This window comes from Emys orbicularis, chromosome 5, assembly GCF_028017835.1.
Source record: "Emys orbicularis isolate rEmyOrb1 chromosome 5, rEmyOrb1.hap1, whole genome shotgun sequence".
Lineage (NCBI taxonomy): Eukaryota > Metazoa > Chordata > Testudines > Emydidae > Emys > Emys orbicularis.
Genome location: NC_088687.1, coordinates 33,552,557 through 33,571,426, shown reverse-complemented (window position 1 = coordinate 33,571,426; position 18,870 = coordinate 33,552,557). Strand labels below are relative to the sequence as shown.

The 18,870-nt window shown below is 41.9% G+C and overlaps 2 protein-coding genes across 2 annotated transcripts in view; one reads left to right on the top strand and one right to left on the bottom strand.

The window, feature by feature from the left end:
- ARHGEF38 (Rho guanine nucleotide exchange factor 38) overlaps positions 1-11,243 on the top strand; it is a 60,691-nt gene extending 49,448 nt beyond the window's left edge. The window contains exons 12-14 of the mRNA XM_065405625.1: positions 3,725-3,923; positions 4,091-4,347; positions 11,058-11,243. Coding sequence (XP_065261697.1) covers positions 3,725-3,923; positions 4,091-4,347; positions 11,058-11,243 — 642 coding nt within the window. The remainder of the gene's footprint in view (positions 1-3,724; positions 3,924-4,090; positions 4,348-11,057) is intronic.
- A 6,195-nt stretch (positions 11,244-17,438) lies between these two features.
- INTS12 (integrator complex subunit 12) overlaps positions 17,439-18,870 on the bottom strand; it is a 30,703-nt gene continuing 29,271 nt past the window's right edge. Inside the window, exon 7 of the mRNA XM_065405229.1 lies at positions 17,439-18,114. Within this exon, the coding sequence (XP_065261301.1) occupies positions 17,533-18,114 (582 nt within the window). The 3' untranslated portion in view covers positions 17,439-17,532. The remainder of the gene's footprint in view (positions 18,115-18,870) is intronic.

Below are 18,870 nucleotides of genomic sequence, written 5' to 3'. Positions count from 1 at the left end.
CTTTGTTCTGTTCCACCCCCTTTTATAGCTTTGGCACAAGGCGGGAATCTTTTGTCTCTCTGGGTCCCCACCCCTACTTCTAAATGGAAAAGCACCAGATTTAAGATGGATTCCAGTATCATGTGACATGGTCACAGGTCACTGTAAGACCTCATTCTTCATTACCCATGGGCTGACCCACATGTCCACAGGAAGGCTTGCAGGTAAATAAACCATCTACAACCAATTGTCCTAGTCAATGGGAGCCATCAAGATTCTAAACCACCATTAATGACCCACACTTTGCATAGTTACAATAGGACCTTAGAGTTATACTTTATATTTCTAGCGTCAGATACAAGAATGATACATGCATACAAATAGGATGAACACACTCAGTATATTATAAGCTTTGTAATGATACCTTACAAGAGACCTTTTGCATAAAGCATATTCCAGTTACATCATATTCACACTTATAAGCATATTTCCATAAAACATATGGAGTGCAACGCCACAAAGAGTATGTCTACACCACAATCACAGGCTCCAACTTCTCAATGTGCCAGGGGTGAATGCTCACGAAATTGGAGGTTGGGGTGCGGGATGGGCTGAGGGCTCCGGCTGGGGGTGCGGGCTCTGGGGTGGGGCCAGAAATGAGGAGTTCAGGGTGTGGGAGGAGGTTCTGGGCTGGGGCAGGGGGTTGGGGTGTGGGTGTGGGGGGTATGGGCTCTGGCTGGGGGTGCAGGCTCTGGGGTGCAGGAGGGTGGGACTAAGGGGTTCGGAGGGCAGGAGGGGGATCAGGGCTGGGGCAAGGGCTTGGGGCCCTGGAGCGCATCAGGGGTGCAGGTTCCGGGTGGCGCTTACCTCAAGCAGCTCCCAGAAGCAGCAGCATGTCCCCCCTCCAGCTCCTACGCATAGGGCAGCCAGAGGGCTCCACATGCTGCCCTGTCCGCAGGTGCCGCCCCTGCAGCTCCCATTGGCCATGATTGCCAGCCAATGGGAGCTGTGGGGGCAGTGCTTGGGGCGGGAGCAGTGTGCAGAGCCCCCTGTCTGCCCTATGCGTAGGAGCTGGAGGGGGGACATGCTGCTGCTTCTGGGAGCCGCGCGGAGCCATGGCACACGTGGAGCGGGGCAAGTCCAGGACCCCGCTCCCTGGCAGGAGCTCGAGGGCCAGATAAAAATGTCTGAGGGCCAGATGCAGCCCCTGGGCCATAGTTTGCCCACCTCTGCACTAGAGGATGTGGGGGGAGCTAATGGAGAGCTGCTGGTGGGTGCTCAGCACCCACCATTTTTTCACTCTGGGTGCTCCAGCCCCGGAGCACCCATGGAGTCAGCGCCTATGACCAAAATCTTAAATCGACCTATGTTAGGTCAACTTACAGCCATTGCAGTAGTTACTGTGGTGGCTGATGTCCACACTAGCCTTCTTCTTCGGTGGTGTGTGTCGTCAACGGGAGCGCTTCCACCAACTGAAGAGGGGCAACATGGAGGGCCAAAAGCCAGGGCTTTCAGCTCCATGCAGCTCCCTACTGGGAGCCCCGCTGTCCCTGGGGGCTTCTCGCACTCTCACTACCAGCTGGGAGTGGGGGGAGGGGAGCCATGTGGGGATTCTCCTCTCCGGCGGGGAGATCTACGCCCAGAGTACCGGGACCTCCGGGGGCAGCAGAGCTCCCAGTGGGGAGCCTGGGTGGCAGCCCAGCTTGGAGGGGAGACCTGGCAACAGCCCAGCTGGGGAGCTGGGAGCCGGCTTTCTTGTCAATTTCAGCTGAGACATGACAAGACAGCCAACAGCCAATGTAAGGAACGCAGTGTCTACACAGACACTGCGTCGCCCTAACTACACCGACGTTAGCCCTATGCCTCTTGTGGAGGTGGAGTTATTATGTTGGAGTAGTAGGGAGGAGCAAGGAGCAAGGCTCCTTACATCAGCAGGAGCAAGGCTGTAGTGTAGTGTCGACACTGACATAGTTAGGTCGACATAAAGCATTTATGCCCAGGCACTAACTCTGTAGTCTAGACCCAGCCTAAGACTGAGCATGCAAGTTATAGTTGTTTCACTTGTTAAATATTCTCACACATACATTAATCTTGCGATGTTTATTTTGTTGAAGTTTTGTGAGTGGGTTTGATGGTTTTATATAGCTAGAGCAGGAGCTGAAAAATCTACCATGGAATTCAGACATACCTAGCACACGGAGTAGTCTAGAAGTGTACAGAACTGCAGGAGCTCCACTTAATATAATAATAATTAATACGTTGCCTTTTATATAGCAATGTCATTTAATATAATATCACAGTCCAGGGCTCCTGACTTGGCTCCTGACTTGTAATGTGTTATATGACCTCAGTACATTATGCCAATTTTTGGGTTACTTCAAAATACTTTCAGTCATTTTACATGGGAATTGTAAGTGCACTGATACAGAGAGACAAGGTGAGTTAGGTGATACCTCTTTTTGGACCAACTTCAGTTGGTGAAAGATAAGCGTTTGAGCTTACACAGAGTTCTTCAGGTCTGTGATCGCTTTGTGAAAGTGTTCACCCACAGGTTTTTGTCTTTTAATAATTTTTCTGTATGAGTTCATTTGAGAGAACAGTGATTGTCTCATTTCACTATGCTCTTAAGTGAACTCACACAGAAAAATGATAAAAGACAAAAACAGTGGGCGAACACTTTTCACATAGTGATCACTCTGTATCTGACCTCTCTGTCTTCAGTCTCAAAGGAAACCCGCACAACACCTTTGAAAGATGAGCCTGGGAGCTTAAATTAATAAATCTGCTAGATACTAAAAATTATGGACAGAATAAAGACTTTGGATTTATGGTTTACAATCTCTAACCCACTTAACCCCCCACCCACCTTTTTTTTCTTTTCCTCCTATGACTTGGAGAGGTGTTAATGGGTCACTTCACCTTGAATGGTCCCTTGAAATATATGTTAACTATTTATACAATCTGTTCCACCTTGTATTTAGCTGTGACACTTTGAGTATATTTCCCAGACCGGAAGAACAGCTCTGTGTAAGCTCAAAGTTTGTCTCCTTCACCTACAGAAGTTGGTCCAATAAAAGAAATAAGGTGGGTACGGTACTATCTCTAAGGCCTGGTCCACACTACCCCCCCACTTCGGACTAAGGTACGCAAATTCAGCTACGTTAATAACGTAGCTGAATTCGAAGTACCTTAGTCCGAACTTACCGCGGGTCCAGACGCTGCAGGCAGGCTCCCCCGTCGATGCCGCGTACTCCTCTCGCTGAGCTGGAGTACCGGCGTCGACGGCGAGCACTTCCGGGATCGATTTATCGCGTCTAGACAAGACGCGATAAATCGATCCCAGAACATTGATTGCCTGCCGTCGGACCCGGAGGTAAGTGTAGACGTACCCTAATATTCTGGGACCAACACAGCTACAACAACACTGCATAAACCAAATACCTGACAGTTCACATCCAGTACATTTTTTTTTATCCTTCAGTGACTATAGTTTCAGCCATTAGTGCAACAGGTGACAACACACACCTACAGTGCACACAAAACTCACAGGTTTGAGGGCACAGTTTAGGAAATTATACTCCTAACTGACAATAGGCACGTAAGTGCATGCTCTGCCTGTTCAAATGTAGATTGCTGCAATCAGACTGGGTGTGCATTAGTTTTATTTGTACACAGCTGTTAATCCAGAAGTCTTAAAATACATTGCTCCCAATTAATGTTGTGTCTCTTTTTTTCCCGTTTTTAGCCTGACTCTCCACGTCAGACAGAGAGCCAGAGATCCAAGCTACTGTCTACATATAGCACAGAATCACTATATCAAGCTAAGCGCAAATGCAATGCCACACAGGAATTTGATATTGATTTATATGAAGGTGAGCTGGTGGCTGTTGTTGAGCAAAAGGATCCCTTTGGAAGTACAAGCAGGTGGCGTGTTGACACAGGAAGTAAGTCCTTTGCACAAACATCCCAATAACAGCTTTCCTTTTGGCTATTGATTTTCTTTTCAGTCTGGGCCCATCTGTTTACCTCTATCAGATCAACAGTTTGTAAAAAACAGGTGACTGAAACATATTTGAAATAATTTTTCTTTTCTTTTTAATCTGATATCTAGTTCATAAAGGGTATGTGTATTCCTCCTTCCTGAAGCCCTACAATCCAGCCAAGGTGCAGAAGGATGTAGCAGAAACCAGTTTCTGTGATGACGATTTCGATAATATCAGCCTTTTTGTCTCTTCACGGCCTACCAATGATAGCAGTGCAAGAAATCTAGGACATAAGAGGAGTGACAGCAGCTCATCTAATAATAGCCTATGTGAAAAACATACAATTAATGGGACAGAGACTGATCACGACATGGATGATCAACATGTAAGCATAATACATGCAGCATATCTATCTATATCTGTTTTTTCTATTCCAAATATAAAAGTTGTGCACTACTGCTTACAATTTAAAGGGGAAACCTTAGTTTATAAAAGGACTGTTCTAATCTATTAGGATGCCATAGGATTTCACACAACATTCTTACCCTCCAGGTCCTCTGATGTAATGTTCCTTGGGTTTTTAATGAACCACACAATGTGTGAAAAGGTAATCAATGCTTATGTGTTAAATTGTGGGATTTAGCCATAACCTTGAATTGAAAGAAGGGTGGAGCTGCAACACCCCATGCAGACCCAATGCCTCTAGCTGCTCCTGGACAGTAAAGCCACCTCCCCGCCCTTACAAAGAGAGCTGGGGTAATCCCTACTAAAGCAGCTAGCTCTGCTTTGTGCTGTTTTCATCTATTTTTACTAAGAAGATCATGACCATTCTTTTCTGATAAGGAACCCTATGCCTTTATCTAGAGCAGGTTGCTGCAATGTGTGCCTTATAGAACATCTGGTGGTTGAGAGAACTGAAGTGCTCAAGTTAACAGCTGCTAGATTTAAATGTGTGGGACCTACCCTAGCTCAGTCTTATTTATTTAGTCTGGTTCTCTTTCAGCAGTGACTTAAAGGGCTGAGTATGGTTTTTCTGGGGATCTACTATGTGCCCCCTTGTGGCCAGAGATGGCCTTGCAGGCATTTTGCTCCTGTTAGCCCTCCACTTGTGCACCCCTTACAAGAACTACACATAGTCTCTGTTGTGGCTCATAGCACCCCACATCTAGGGCTAGTTTAATAACAGAAAATGTGCAAGCAATCCTTAGAGTTCCCAAAATAAAGTCCATAACAATAACATAAAAATTCATACTCAGCCATGGTTCTTCTGCCATACCTATAGCTCTTCCTCTTTCCCAATCTGCACTACCCAAAGCCACCAGTCCCAGCCTTTCGGGCTGGAGCTCAGCCCTCTAACCCTGGCTTCCTTCTTTTTCACTGTCTCCTTTGTTGTTTTTGGTGCAGCAACCTCATTACCTGAGGCCATGGCCACCACTTTTTTCATTCATTATTGGCCACGTTATATATATATTTTAATCTATTCTCTCTCTCAAGTATCCCTAAGGAAACACAGCAAGGCCTTTTTTGCACTATTCCATTTCCCTGACATTCTCACTAGTCCCTTTAGGGAAAAAATCTTTGATTCCAAGCCGACTCCATTTTTCATAAAGAAACGTTCTTTCCATAGAATGTTGCCAACAGTGCCAGAGAACATGATCAACAGTTTCTTTGGTTTTGCACACTTTACACAGCCTGTCTTTATGTCTTTTTAATAAGTTTAACTTACCATTTAAGGCACAATGACCTGTTAACACTTTAAAAATTACTACTTCATTTTTTCCACCATGATTGTGGAGTATAGTATTATCTTTGATTTTTTAGCATACATCATAGAACTTTCATCCTTTTGTTTCCTTAATCCATAGTTCTTGCCACTCCTTTGCAACCTCCTTCATGACCACATTTTTGAATTCTTGTCTATTTAAGGTTATCTTAATATGTACCTCCTCATTTTTTAGAGCATGTTTTGCTGTTCTGTCAGCCATCTCATTTCTAGATATTCTACTATGTACTGGAATCCGTGCTATTGTCATGGGCAGTGGGTGGAGCCCCCCTTTGGGGAGCCTAGCCCCCGGCTCCGCCCCTTCTGCCCACGGCCAGAGCCCCAAGACCTCCTTCCCTCCTGCCCGGAGAAGCCCTGAGCTGGCCGCAGGGCAGCCTGGAGTGTCCCCCTCCCGTTGGCTGGAGGAGCCCTGGGTTGGCCGCAGCCCTAAGCCCCCCCCCCCCCCCCAGCTCTGAGCCCCGGGCTGGCCGAAGCCCCAGGCACCCCACTCCCCTGCCAAGAGGAGCCCTGGGCTGGCCAAAGCCGTGCCGTGCCTCCCCTCCCCTCCCCAGACCCAACCCACCCAGGGAAAAAGCGTCTGTTAGAAGATGCTTTTGATATGCCCCATGCAGGTTCCAGGGTGGCTGAGGAGGGGTATGGGCCTCCTCAGGCGGCCCGGAACCTGCATGGGGCATAATAAAACAAAAACTTTGCCGCCAAACCCCGCAACCGGGGGTCTGGCCTATTATACCCGCCGCCCATGGCTATTGTAATAGAGATATCTGCTTGCATTATTTCCGTAGTTAGGAACATTATTTCATTTATTATGGCATTTTGACTTTCTGAAGTTCCTGTTCTGATTGTCATTATGACTGACAAGGAATCAGATAAAATTACAGCTGCAGCCCATTGCACATCTCTTATCAATGCTCTGTACATCGTCAATACATTCTTATTGGTACCTCATTTGTTTCCAGCTACATTTTAAAGTAAGTTCATCCTACTTTACACTTTTGTATGATATTATCTATGTGACTGTTCCAAGTTAATTTATTATCAAATATTGCTCCAAGAAACATAAACTTTTGAACTACTGACTTTCTCACCATTCTTCCCTAATTTTCTTCCTCGTTAAAAGTATTCTCTTGGTTTTTGCAAGTGAGAATTTAAATCCCCAATTATTTCCCTACTTGGAAATTCTCTGGAGTGCTTCATTTGTCTTTTCCACGGCTACTCTAAGTCTTTTATGTTTAGTCCATATAGCACAGTCGTCTGTGAAAAAGCAAATACCTATTCCCATCTGCATACTTTCCGGGAGGTCATTTATCATAATGGAACACAAAGTAGGGCTGATAACTCTTCCTTGTGGAGTTCCACTTGTAAGCCTGTCCGTTTTTGATAAAGCTGTTCCCATTTTGACGTGTATAGTTCTATCACTTAAAAAGTCCCTTATCCACCACACATTTTCCCTTTTATTTCAATTTTGGCTACAATAGGAAGCCTTTCCTTCCCTCCATATCATGTAATCTGCTTTTCCGCTGTCCAGGCAGATTATCATAAAGTTCTTAGTCCTTATATTTTTTTGTACCTCCGTTTCTAGTCTCAACTGTGCATTTTCCTTTCCTGAAACCATGTTGAACCTCATTTTTCTCTGAGCATTTCACTATCTTATATTTATCATTTTCCCCCTTATTTTCCTCACACATGATGTGAGGGCAATAGGCCTATAAGCATCTGGTCTTGTATGTACCTTGCCTGGTTTACTAACTGGTCTCAGCAAAGCTTGTTTCTATTCTATTGGCAGCACTCCTTTTCCCATATATCATTATATTAACTGCAATAGAATCTTTAGACTCCCTTCTGACCTGTGTTGAAGCATTTCATTACTTACGGTATATTATCTTTACCTGGAGCTGTATTTTTCCTTTTCCTAATGGCTACAATAAGCTCCTGCATACTTAAATTTTTTATGCATCATCAAGTATATTCTCTCCAGCCATTTAATAGTTCACAGTTATCCTCAATAAACCTCTTTTTTTCATGAAACTCATTGCTTTGAATCAGATCAGTACTGACCTTTTGGAATTCTTTTGCTAAAATGTCTGCTTTTCCTAAATTGTAGATCTCAGTTTCATTGTTTACAATAAGAACAGCTATACATTTACTTTTACTTTGAATTCCAGTCATTCGGTGAGTTTGCTTATATTTCTGAAAGATTTGAATCTTTGTCAATTTCCCACAGAAATTTCTCCAACTTTCTTTTTTTATTGTTTTTTTGATAATCCTTTGTGCCACGACCGTACACCTTTTATAATTCATTAAGTCTTTACTATTAATTGTGTGTTTTGCTTGCTTGTATGCCTTATTTTTTTCCTTGATTGCTAATTTGCAATCCTCATTCCACCAGGGAACCGGATTTCTACACTGGGGGCAATTTGATGTTTTGTAGATGGCCAGATCAGCTGCTGCTGTAATTCTTTTTATTATATCATCACAGAATTCTCCTAGGTTGCTACTTGTATACTTACTGCAAAAATATTCATCGCATTTAATTTTGAAAAGGTCCCAGTCAACTTTTTGAAAATTCCAGCTAGGAACTCTTTTTGTGTGTTTGACATTTCCTCAACCTTGGTACTCAATATGCATAGGGAAGTGATAACTTCCTATTTTGTCTTCTTTATAAAATTCCCAGCTGCATTTACTAGCTATGTTATTTGTTGTAGTTCCTGGATCCAAAACAGAAACGGAGCTATTCACGGAATTAAATCTAGAAGGTGCTCCTGCATTCATTAGCAGCAGGTTATGTATATCAATAAATTGTTCTAAGCATAGTTTTCTTACTTTTCCATATTTCATTATGACTATTATAATCGCCACAAATTGTGAGTGGGTTTTTTACATTAATAACTAATTTTTCTAGTTCTAAAATAACTAATTTTTACATGGATTATAAACAAAAATCTATATATGTTTTTGTTCTGCATCGGAATCTCAGTAGCACTATATTAAAAACTTAGTTTCTGCACACCCTTTTGACATTGCTAAGTCTTTTATGAATATACAGATCCCTCACCCCTTCCTCTGGTAGCCACTTGATTCCTCTAAAGTATATCATATCCTGGTAGATTGAACACAAGTTTACTTATTAGCTATGTTTCTTGCACACATATCACATGAGCCTTTTTTCCCATTTCAAAGATGGCTTTCTTAAATTCCTCTCCATACATTATTAAACTATGAGGATTCCAGCTAAGGATCATTAAAACCTTTAATAAGCTGTATTATTTTCTTCATTTAAAATTGGGTGAATGCGGTCTATCAAGAGATTGTCTATTTTTAGATATTTTTCTGCTGCTTTTGCTATGATTTTAATCCTTTCATTTTTTCTCCACGTCTGCAAGGTGCAGTTAATTACTTCTTAATGAATGTTATAAACTTCCCTTTATCTACAAGCAATATATCATCATCTCTCATTCCTCTCATATTCTCCTCCCTGCCCAATATATTTTTCTTTTTCTATTTTCTGCAGTGGCTACCTTTTGGTAGCCTCAACATATGATACTTTTTGAATAATTTTAATTGTTTGTATTTCCCTAGCTCATTCTGATACTGTATATCCTTTATATGCAGCTCTGTGCAACTAGGTTCTGTTTCCTCCACCTCATTGTTCCCTTACAAATGGCTGGTGCATGCCCAAACCTCTAACCATCATAGCGTTTCACAAGGTGGGGGAGAGGAAATATAGAACAATAGATACCACAGTTGGATCCCAGCCAGGATCATCCCTCCATTAAGCATGCCAGGTGGTATAATGCCCATATCTGCGGGGTTGCTACGCAAGAGCCTTACCTGCTGCACCACCAAGTCAGATGAGGGAACTGCAGATAAGGCTACACCCACTGACTCAGCTGGGTCAGGTGACTGGCAGCAGACTTTTGCTTGGACACCACCAGGCATAAAGCTTCCTGCTCCTGTCCCACTCCCTGGCTGAGCAACTAGTTGCTGGGTTTGCTGCTGAACAGACTCCTGAGTCTAAGTTCCTGCTGCTGGTTCCTCACCCTAGTTCCAGTGAGTGACTGCAACTTGACCCTTAGTGTCACTTCTCACTCCAATTCTGGCTTAATCCTTGGCATGGCTATTGATTCTGACCCTAGCATTGACCATCTTGGCATGGCTTCTGACTCTAGCTTTGATCTATGGTGTGACTTCTGAATTGACCCTGATGCTGCCCCCTGGCTCTGACCATTCGGTCAGGCTGCCCTATTCTGACTGACAAAGTGTTATGTGTACAGCTGTAAGTGGCTGGTTTTCTCCCTCTCCCACTAAATAGTCATTTAACAAACAATACTTTCGTTGCCTATTGTCTTTTTTATATCATCCTCGGACAATCCTAGTGGCACTCCATACGTCACCCTCTTGCTTCAGTCAGGAATTTAGCCAGTTGATGAGTAACCTTCATTTTCCCTTAGGTTACATTTTAAAGAAGTTTTTCAGCTTGTCCTTATGTGTACATTTTATCAATAGATCTCCACTCTGCATTCTTTTAGCTTTTTGTACATCACCAACACTTTGTTTTATCCATTCTGCCATTTTCGTTGGGTTAACATCTCCTATTTTCACATCTTGTGTCATTGATTTGACAATTATGAAATGCTGACTTTTATCCTGTTTTTCATTTAATTACTTCTTTAAATCCTGATATATCGAGTCTTTCCCCCCCCTTTCCCCTGATCTAAGACCATTCCTCATCCCCCTACTACTTCTCCTTCATAGTCCAAGGCAACTTTCTCTCTCCCCACATCCTCCATTGTCAGTTTCAATGTTCAACCTCGTTACAACTGGGGGCCAGCCGAAGCAGCTGTAGCTCATCTTTGTTCTGAGGGAGAAGGTAGCCTATAGTCTGCCTCCTCACCAGAAAATTCCTCCTGATAGACTGAAAGAGAGGGGAGCCCTAACCCACACTACAGGGCTCCTGACACCAGGCCCTTAAAGGAACAGTGTCCTGGGATTTTCCTCCCATCCACCTCCTTATTCCCTGGGACCACTTCCCTTCTTCTGCTACCAGGCCATTTTCTGGGCCTTTGTTCATTCCAACTCCCTGGAATGGGGTCTTCTGGCCCCCTCTACTCTTAAAAGGCCAGAATACCCTGTTACAGGGGATTTCGTTGGGTCTTTTTGTCGAAATTATCAGTTTTATTTTGTATTAATTGCCTTTTTATATAAAATGTACCCCTTCTGAGTACATTTTATATATTAAGATAAAATTTAACTATATTATGTCCCATTAATTTATCAGTTCAGGTTTCATTTCTGCTGGTTGTTTCTTTTTTCAGACTTTCTATGCTGTTTATGCATTTCAAGCAAGAAGCCATCAGGAACTTAGTCTTCAGGAGTACCAGCGGGTTCGGATACTCCAGTTTTCTGACCTGAGCGGCAATAAAGAATGGTGGTTAGCAGAAGCCAAAGGACAGAAAGGATATGTACCTGCTAATTACCTTGGGAAGATGACATATGCATAGGAACAGAAAGGATTGTTGGGACTATTTTCTCTGAAATAGAGACTCATAGTCAGAATAATAATCTGTTATAATTTACAGCAAACAGAGTGAACGCACACGTGGTTTATAACCCAGCTATAATATCTGGAGAGGTACATAGGCTACACTGAGAACTCCTACATGCTAAAAACCATTACTTTGTCAAGACCTGAGGAAGAGGAAGTGTTTAACAAGATTCTCTCCTAGTAACATACTTCATAAGTCAGGAGTTAACACACAAATACAAAGCACAGCTAAACTTACACCTTTCTATGGGTGCCTCTCCAACATATTTAGCAAATAATATGTGAACCCAAGAGAATTAACCTTGGAAAAGGATAAATTGTGTCATCAGAATTGCCGTAAAGACTCTCTTGTTCAGAGTGAGATGACTATTCCATCCCAACTCCCTATTAATGCTCAGAACATTACTTTTGGGCTGTGAACATTTACAGGAAGTCCATCGAGCCATTTATTAATTATTAGAGATGAAAAAAGTTGTCTTTTAAGAACATTGTCCTTTTTGGTACTTGATCACTCAAAAAGAGCTGTTTTAAAACTTAAAACCTGGCAAGTACCTAACCTTCACTCAGAGAAGTGCATTTTGCCAGATTTGGAATAAAAAAAGTTGGTTGAGAAATAAGCAAGTTATCTTTTGACAATGACATATATAGCTTGCACAATGCATAATTTTTCATAACTTAAATCTGTACCATATAGATCTAGATATATGCCCCACTAATATGTTTATATTTGGAGACCTGCACATTGCCAAATCCTGATTTTTTGCAGTTATTAGACTTTAAAATAAAATCAAGTGGTGCCTTTATTTGAATGCCTTATTGCAGTAGTTTTCAATCTGAGGCCCCCAGACTATGTCTAAGGGGTCTGCAAAAGGTGACTATGAAAATAAAGTTTTAGATCCCAGAAAAGGCATTCCATTTTTCTGATCAATCAAAAGTATGTGAATACTCCCACCTACAGGTCAAAACCTGGAAGTATTGTCATTACCATAGAAGCCCACAGTTTAACGCCCTTTCTTACATTGCATCAAACGCCATGCTGAGCACATGCAACATTTATAGTTGAATTCTGTTCAGTCAGTTTTCAGTCTAAGACTTCTATGATAGGGTCCATGGACCACAGGTTGAATGTTTAGAGGGGTCCACACGTCCATTTGAAATTTTTTAGTGGACCACAAATAAAAACAGGTTGAAAACCACGGCTTTATTGCTTATGTGACCCCTTTGGGGGTGCAAGTCTAGTCATTGAGAGAACAATGCCTTGAGGAAGTGCATCTAGGTGCCCGGACTCATGGTGTGTCACGGTATCTCCTTCAGATGCTTCTATTACTCTTGGAGTATATGACCATTAGATTGGACAGTGGAAAAAAATTAAAAGTATTTGACTATGCAATAATTAGATTTTCTAGTGTTTGCAGGATTAGGGGCCAACCTTTGTTATCACTAAAATAGCTTTAAATACTCTATCATCAGTGAACACAGAAATACAAAATTATGAGGAAAGATGTGATCACTGCAGTACTGCTCTTATAGGTTCCTATCATTACACAGTGGAAAGACTCCTATGGACTACAGTAGTCATCAGAGAAGACCTGCAGCCCACCTCTGACCTGAAATGGTGACCTACTAACATATAAGCCCTTGTCAGGTATTTTCTGTCCTACAACATCATTGATGACTGACTGTGATAGTGACAATACAATAAAAATTGATTATCAGACTGAATGGTCAACAATACACATAGGCAACAGTCATAGGCAAAGCCACTGACTGCATGTTTCCTGCTCCCCTAGCCCAAATGTACCATTTAAAGATAAAATGAATGAAACCATTTAATAGGATTCAGAAAAAAAAGAGACTACCAGCAAAGGAAGGATGAGAGAGGGTAGATTTGCTCATGAAGTGCAAAGAGGTCTGTCAAAAGAAAAATCTAGCTTTAATTTTTCCAAGAAAGGGAGAGACACTTGTTGAACTCGCAGAAGAGGAGAGGTGTGGCAGGTCATGGAGGAACTTTAGCCCTCTGTACATTGTATGACAGAAAAGGCTTGAGAGTTCACTGGTATGGACATACAGATTTTGGTATTTGAACTTCTGTGATTGATCACAATCCAAATGATAAATAAATAACAATGTGGTTACACTGCCTTATTTGTGATGCACAGGATTGTACCTAGCTGTTGCAATTTCCATGAGTGGAATGTGCCCATCCCTTCAACAAATGTTACCATCTCATTCGATCTGTTCAGAATGCAGTTGATATTGTAAATAATATTGTCTTTATGTCAAGTAAAAATCAAAAAGCTTTGGGGTAGATTGTTATGTCAGCTTGGTGCTGCGCAGCCTTCATTATATTTAATGGGGACTATGGGCTCAAAGCCCTGCGCGTAGAGTTGAATATACTCCAATAACAAATTGCACTAATTTTGCACTACAAACAACAAAAAAGTTTTGTTATTGGAAAGATCCCCCACAAGAAGTTTTTCAGCATGTCTTATATTTCAGAATATCTTAATTAGAGAGGATCTGCTATCTGCAGTAGCTGAAAACTGTTTTAAAGTAGCTGAATTGTGTGTAATAGGCTTAATAAGCTCCTACAAGCACAGTGATGAAGCTTTGTATGCTAGGGACTGTAGTTAAATGAAAGAACTAGGGAGTAAGATATTAAAAAGGGACTAGTGATTTTGGATGCCTCAGTATTTGTGTGCCCAGCCTGACCCATCTTAAAGGTCTCTGATTTTGAGAAAGTGCTGAGTATGCACACTATGAATATCAGCCACTTTTCAAGTGTCTCAGATTGCATCCAAAATCACTACTCACTTTTGAAAATCTTGGCCTAAGTGTCTTGATTTCACAAGGAATGAAGGACTGCGCTCTAGTACAAAAGGATGAGCTTTTCAAAGGAATCTGAGGGAGTTGGACACCTAAGCCCTATTGAATTTCACTGGGATTTGGGAGCCAATTCCCTCAGGCCCTTTTGAAAACTCCAGCCTTAATTGCTGGTGCCCAGAATATATTTTGTATATTTTAGGATAAAAATAATCTATATATCTTGAATTATATCCGCTTTCTTCCATCAACCACAATCACTTTGGAGTCACAAAAAGTTTCATTGTAATGTACTCCGTATTGACTGATGGGATTGGCTTTGATCATTTCTGAAACCTTCTTCAGTTTTAACTATTATAAATGAATGAGAATATATTTATTTTGCCAACTTTTATCTGTTTTTAAAATAAATAAACTCAAGCCAAGAGCATTGCCAAGATGACGATGAGAAGCTGTCTGAATTAATGCCTTGCCTACACTGGAGGAATTTGGCAAAAATTCTAATGGGACCTGCTTAAAGCAGATCTAGTTGAGACAGTGCTTAAAACACTAGAGACCCATCTACATTAGGGTTCCCTACATTGCTAACATCAGTGGAGGCAAACTGGTTTTAGTAAAGGTGTGATGGGGGTGGGGGGGAAGAGGCGCAATTTTTTTCTAATGCAGACATGACTTCAGTGTTTGAAGGGCCTGCTCCTGTTAATCAATGACAAAACTCTCATTGACTTCAATGGAGTAAGGGTGGGCTCCAGTTTAGTAAACCAATAAGGCACCAATCTTGCAAACACTTAAGCATGTGCGCTTTACTTACTTGAAGTCTATGGGATTGTGCACTTGCTTAAGTGTTTGTAGGACTGGGCGCCAACTTTGTCACAGTGTTTCTTCTTCGATAGGATTTTTTTTTAAAGTGATGCCATTGTGCTCTGCACAGTAATTTCAAGCCCAGTAGTTTCCAGAGCCAAACAGTGACACAGGGACTCAAGTTTTATCTTTGGCAACCACCTACTGCACTATTTTCCTTTTTGTTTGCAGTCCCTGTCCTAGACAGGATATCATTCACTTTTTCTGTGAAAACAACTTTGAGAATTATTCCTTCCAATACTTGTTTTTAAATTAATACATTTCAGTGTGTTAGCATCTATGTCTAAACTTCAAGAACACTCCTGCTTTTACTTTATGAAAGCTCAGAAAAAATGCATATAATAGGCCCAGTCCTGCTGTGGGGTTGGGTTTCCTGTATGAGAAAGGGCTGCAGGAATGGACCCAATAATTGCAATAGAAAATATAGCTATGACAATGCTGAGTGAATCCAGATTTTTTTATTGTAAATTCCATTTACAGCAATATTGTTTGCACAGAAATTTTTAAATTCTCCTTTTAAATTATTGTAATAATAAAGATATATTTTTGCACTTTTGTGTTGTCTTCTTTTAAAAACAATACATTTCTGCCTGAAGCACAACAGAACATAGATCCAAGACCTATTTTCCGTTCTGTTATCAACTACAGACCATGCTGTGATCATGATGGTAGCAGAGCAGAGGAAATGAACAGTTGCTTCAAACACTGCACTTGTCTATATTTATCTATCTTATCAATCTATCAGTATTTATAAAGTGCCATTTAGGCACTGAACAAGCTTTAAAAATACATTGAGAAAACTGCTGTGGAGCAGTTAGTTCGGTTCTGTCCTTCCCTAGCTGTAATCTAGGCTACTGATTTGTGAACATTATTAGTTCTCTGTCTTACTCGTGGATCAATCATGAGTTGTAATAGTGAAAAACATGTTTCACTCCTGGCTCTCAGAGAACTTTGTGCCAGATTCTGATACGCTTACTCACAATGAATAGCACTTTGCACCATAAGATTCCCAATTATTTCCAGCAGAACCACTTATAAAGCAGCATTCAGCGAAAGCAAAGTGATCAGAACTTGGCCATTTCTGAAGAATAAGCCTCCCAACACCTCTCAGAGGTAGGAAAATAGTAGACCGCCTATTTACAAGATGGTTAAGCTAAGACCTTGGCCACACTACAAATACTTTGCCAGTATAGCTCTATTGGTATACTTGTACCAGCAGAGCTCCCTATTGCAGACACAGCTTACACAGACAGAAGGAGTTTTACCTGTCAATATAGTAACACCACCTCCCCAAATGACATTAACTATGCCAAAAGCAGCGCTCTTCTGTTGGCATGGCTACATCTACAGTGGGCATTTTGCCAGCATAGCTATGTTGGCTAGAGGGTGAGGTTTTTCCACATCCCGACCACACAGCTATGCTGAGAAACATTTGTAGTAGATCTGGCCAAAGGCAGAGAGATGCTGTTACTTCTAAATCACACAATAATGCAGTCAACCTAGAACAGGGATTGGCAACCTTTGGCACACGGCCTACAGGGTAAGCCCCCTGGCGGGCCGGGCCGGTTTGTTTACCTGCCGCGTCCGCGGGTTCGGCCGATTGCGGCTCCCACTGGCCGCGGTTCGCTGCTCCAGGCCAATGGGGGCAGCGGGAAGCAGCGTGGGCTGAGGGATGTGCTGAACCTGCTCTAATTTTTCAACATCCTTCTTGAAGTGTGGACCCCAGAACTGGACTCAGCATTTCAGGAGTGGTCACAATAGTGCCCAATAGAGAATACAACTTCCTTAAAGGTTTTTCATCAAACTTCCCAAAGTCAGTCACAGACACCAAATAAAGAGAGTTTTGTTCTCAAAGGAGAATTGTTAGAAAAGTTATGAACATGTATAAACAAATGTAACATCGTCTGCATCCTTAATTATAACTAAGGTTAAGATTTTGTCATAGTTATTTTTAGTAAAAGTCATGGACAGGTTGCAGGCAATAATAATAATAAAAAATGCATAGGAGCCGTGACTATCACTAAAAATAATGGGGAGAGGCAGGAAGGAAGAAATGACACCTGGAGCCCTATGGAGGGGACTGACAGCCCCAGCCCCACCGCCACAGGGGCTGAGGCAGAGGCACAGCCCCTGCTCCAGCTGCGGTTCGGGGGCTCCCAGCTCCGCCCCTGCCGTTGACAGCTGAAACCGAAGTCACGGAAATCCAGTAAAGTCATGGAATCCATGACCTCTGTGACTAAATCGTATCCTTAGTTATTACATCACCACTGGCAAATGCTACAATACATTGTCTATGCAAACTTTAAACAAATATGAACAAACGTTTCTTCAAACTTGAGAAAGGGGACATGTTTAGTCCGCTAGATCTGAAGCATACAGTATATTTACAGTCTGTTGTAGATGGAGAAAATACACAGATTTACATTGTTAAGCATATTATAGAAAAAAAAAAAGCCAATCTAGAAATTAGCTGCATGGATATTTATTAAATGAATTATGTTATACTTCACACATATCTTTGTTTTGAAGAAACACAGAAACAAGATTAACAGACAGCTCTATTACTTCTTCAGTTTCTTTTGGGCAGCCTTCTTCTTGACCATTTGTAACCTTTTCATAGCATTGAGCTGTGATTCCTGAGAAGTAGGGCCCTTTAGGGACAGTGACTGATTGCCAGAATCTGCACTTGATTTGCTGGTGCTGCTCCCACTGTTACCTGTTGTGCTACTGCTTCCATTCCCACTATTCACCTGGCTGCTGCTGCCTGGGGCCGTGCTGCTAGGACTAGGAAGACCAACTTTGCTGACATTGTCACTGCTCACTGAACGACTCAGACCTGTTTTCCCCAAGGTCAGAGGTGGAAGAGGTTTTAGTTGAACAGGGTTTGTGTTGTTGTTACTGGAAGCTATTTTTGACCCTAGTCCTGTTTTAGATGTTGTTAACCCTGACAAACCCACAGGTTTCTGGTTATTAGAGGAGGCTGCAGGTTTTCCGCTGGTACTCTGTGCTGTTGATCCCAGTTTGGTGGTTGATGGACCGGTGGAGGAGGTTTTGGCTGCAAAAGCCGCCCATCCAGTAAGGCCACTGGTTGCTGAAGAGGAAACACTGGTACTGGTTGAGTTCCCCGAAATTGCTGCTGTGGTCTAAAATCAATCAATCCTATATTAGTAATGTTTGAACACATAGCAGGAATGGTTATGATCAAACTTCAGTTTCATATTCTTTACACAAAAATAACCATTAGACAATATTCTGATATTTCATCCTGGATTATCTCAGTCAAAAGCAACACAGAGAAAGGAAAGGAGACAGGTGCAGAGCCTTTGTCTTCACTGAAAATGAAGTTAGTATTATCATTTCTTTCCTTTTTCTAACCAGCGAACAGGATACCATATGGCACAATGATCCTTCACTAAACTCTATAAAAAGGCAGTCTATCTGAAGTAATTAAAAAGATCAACACTTGTGAAGTATAAATGAGAAAGGCAGTCCACTAGATTGTGTGTGATTCTGTTATCTTCTTAAAAAGCAGCTCGGGGTAACAGATGGTCTATCACATAATCAGACCGCAGGCAATGAAAATAATGCAGATACCAGAGTCTCTTGATCATTTTATAAAAAACAGTATTTTCCCCCAGCCCTCCTGATTCCTGTCCGCCTGTACCTGCCATGCCCCCACCACATACACACTTAAACTATCCACAAAAGTTACTGGATTTGTTTCCATTTAGTGTTTCTGTTAATGCGCTACAATAAATAATACTCAGCACTTATTATAGTGCTCTTCATCTTCAAATACACCTCTACCCCGATATAACGCTGTCCTTGGGAGCCAAAAAATCTTACTGCGTTATAGGTGAAACCGCGTTGTATTGAACTTGCTTTGATTCCCCGGAGTG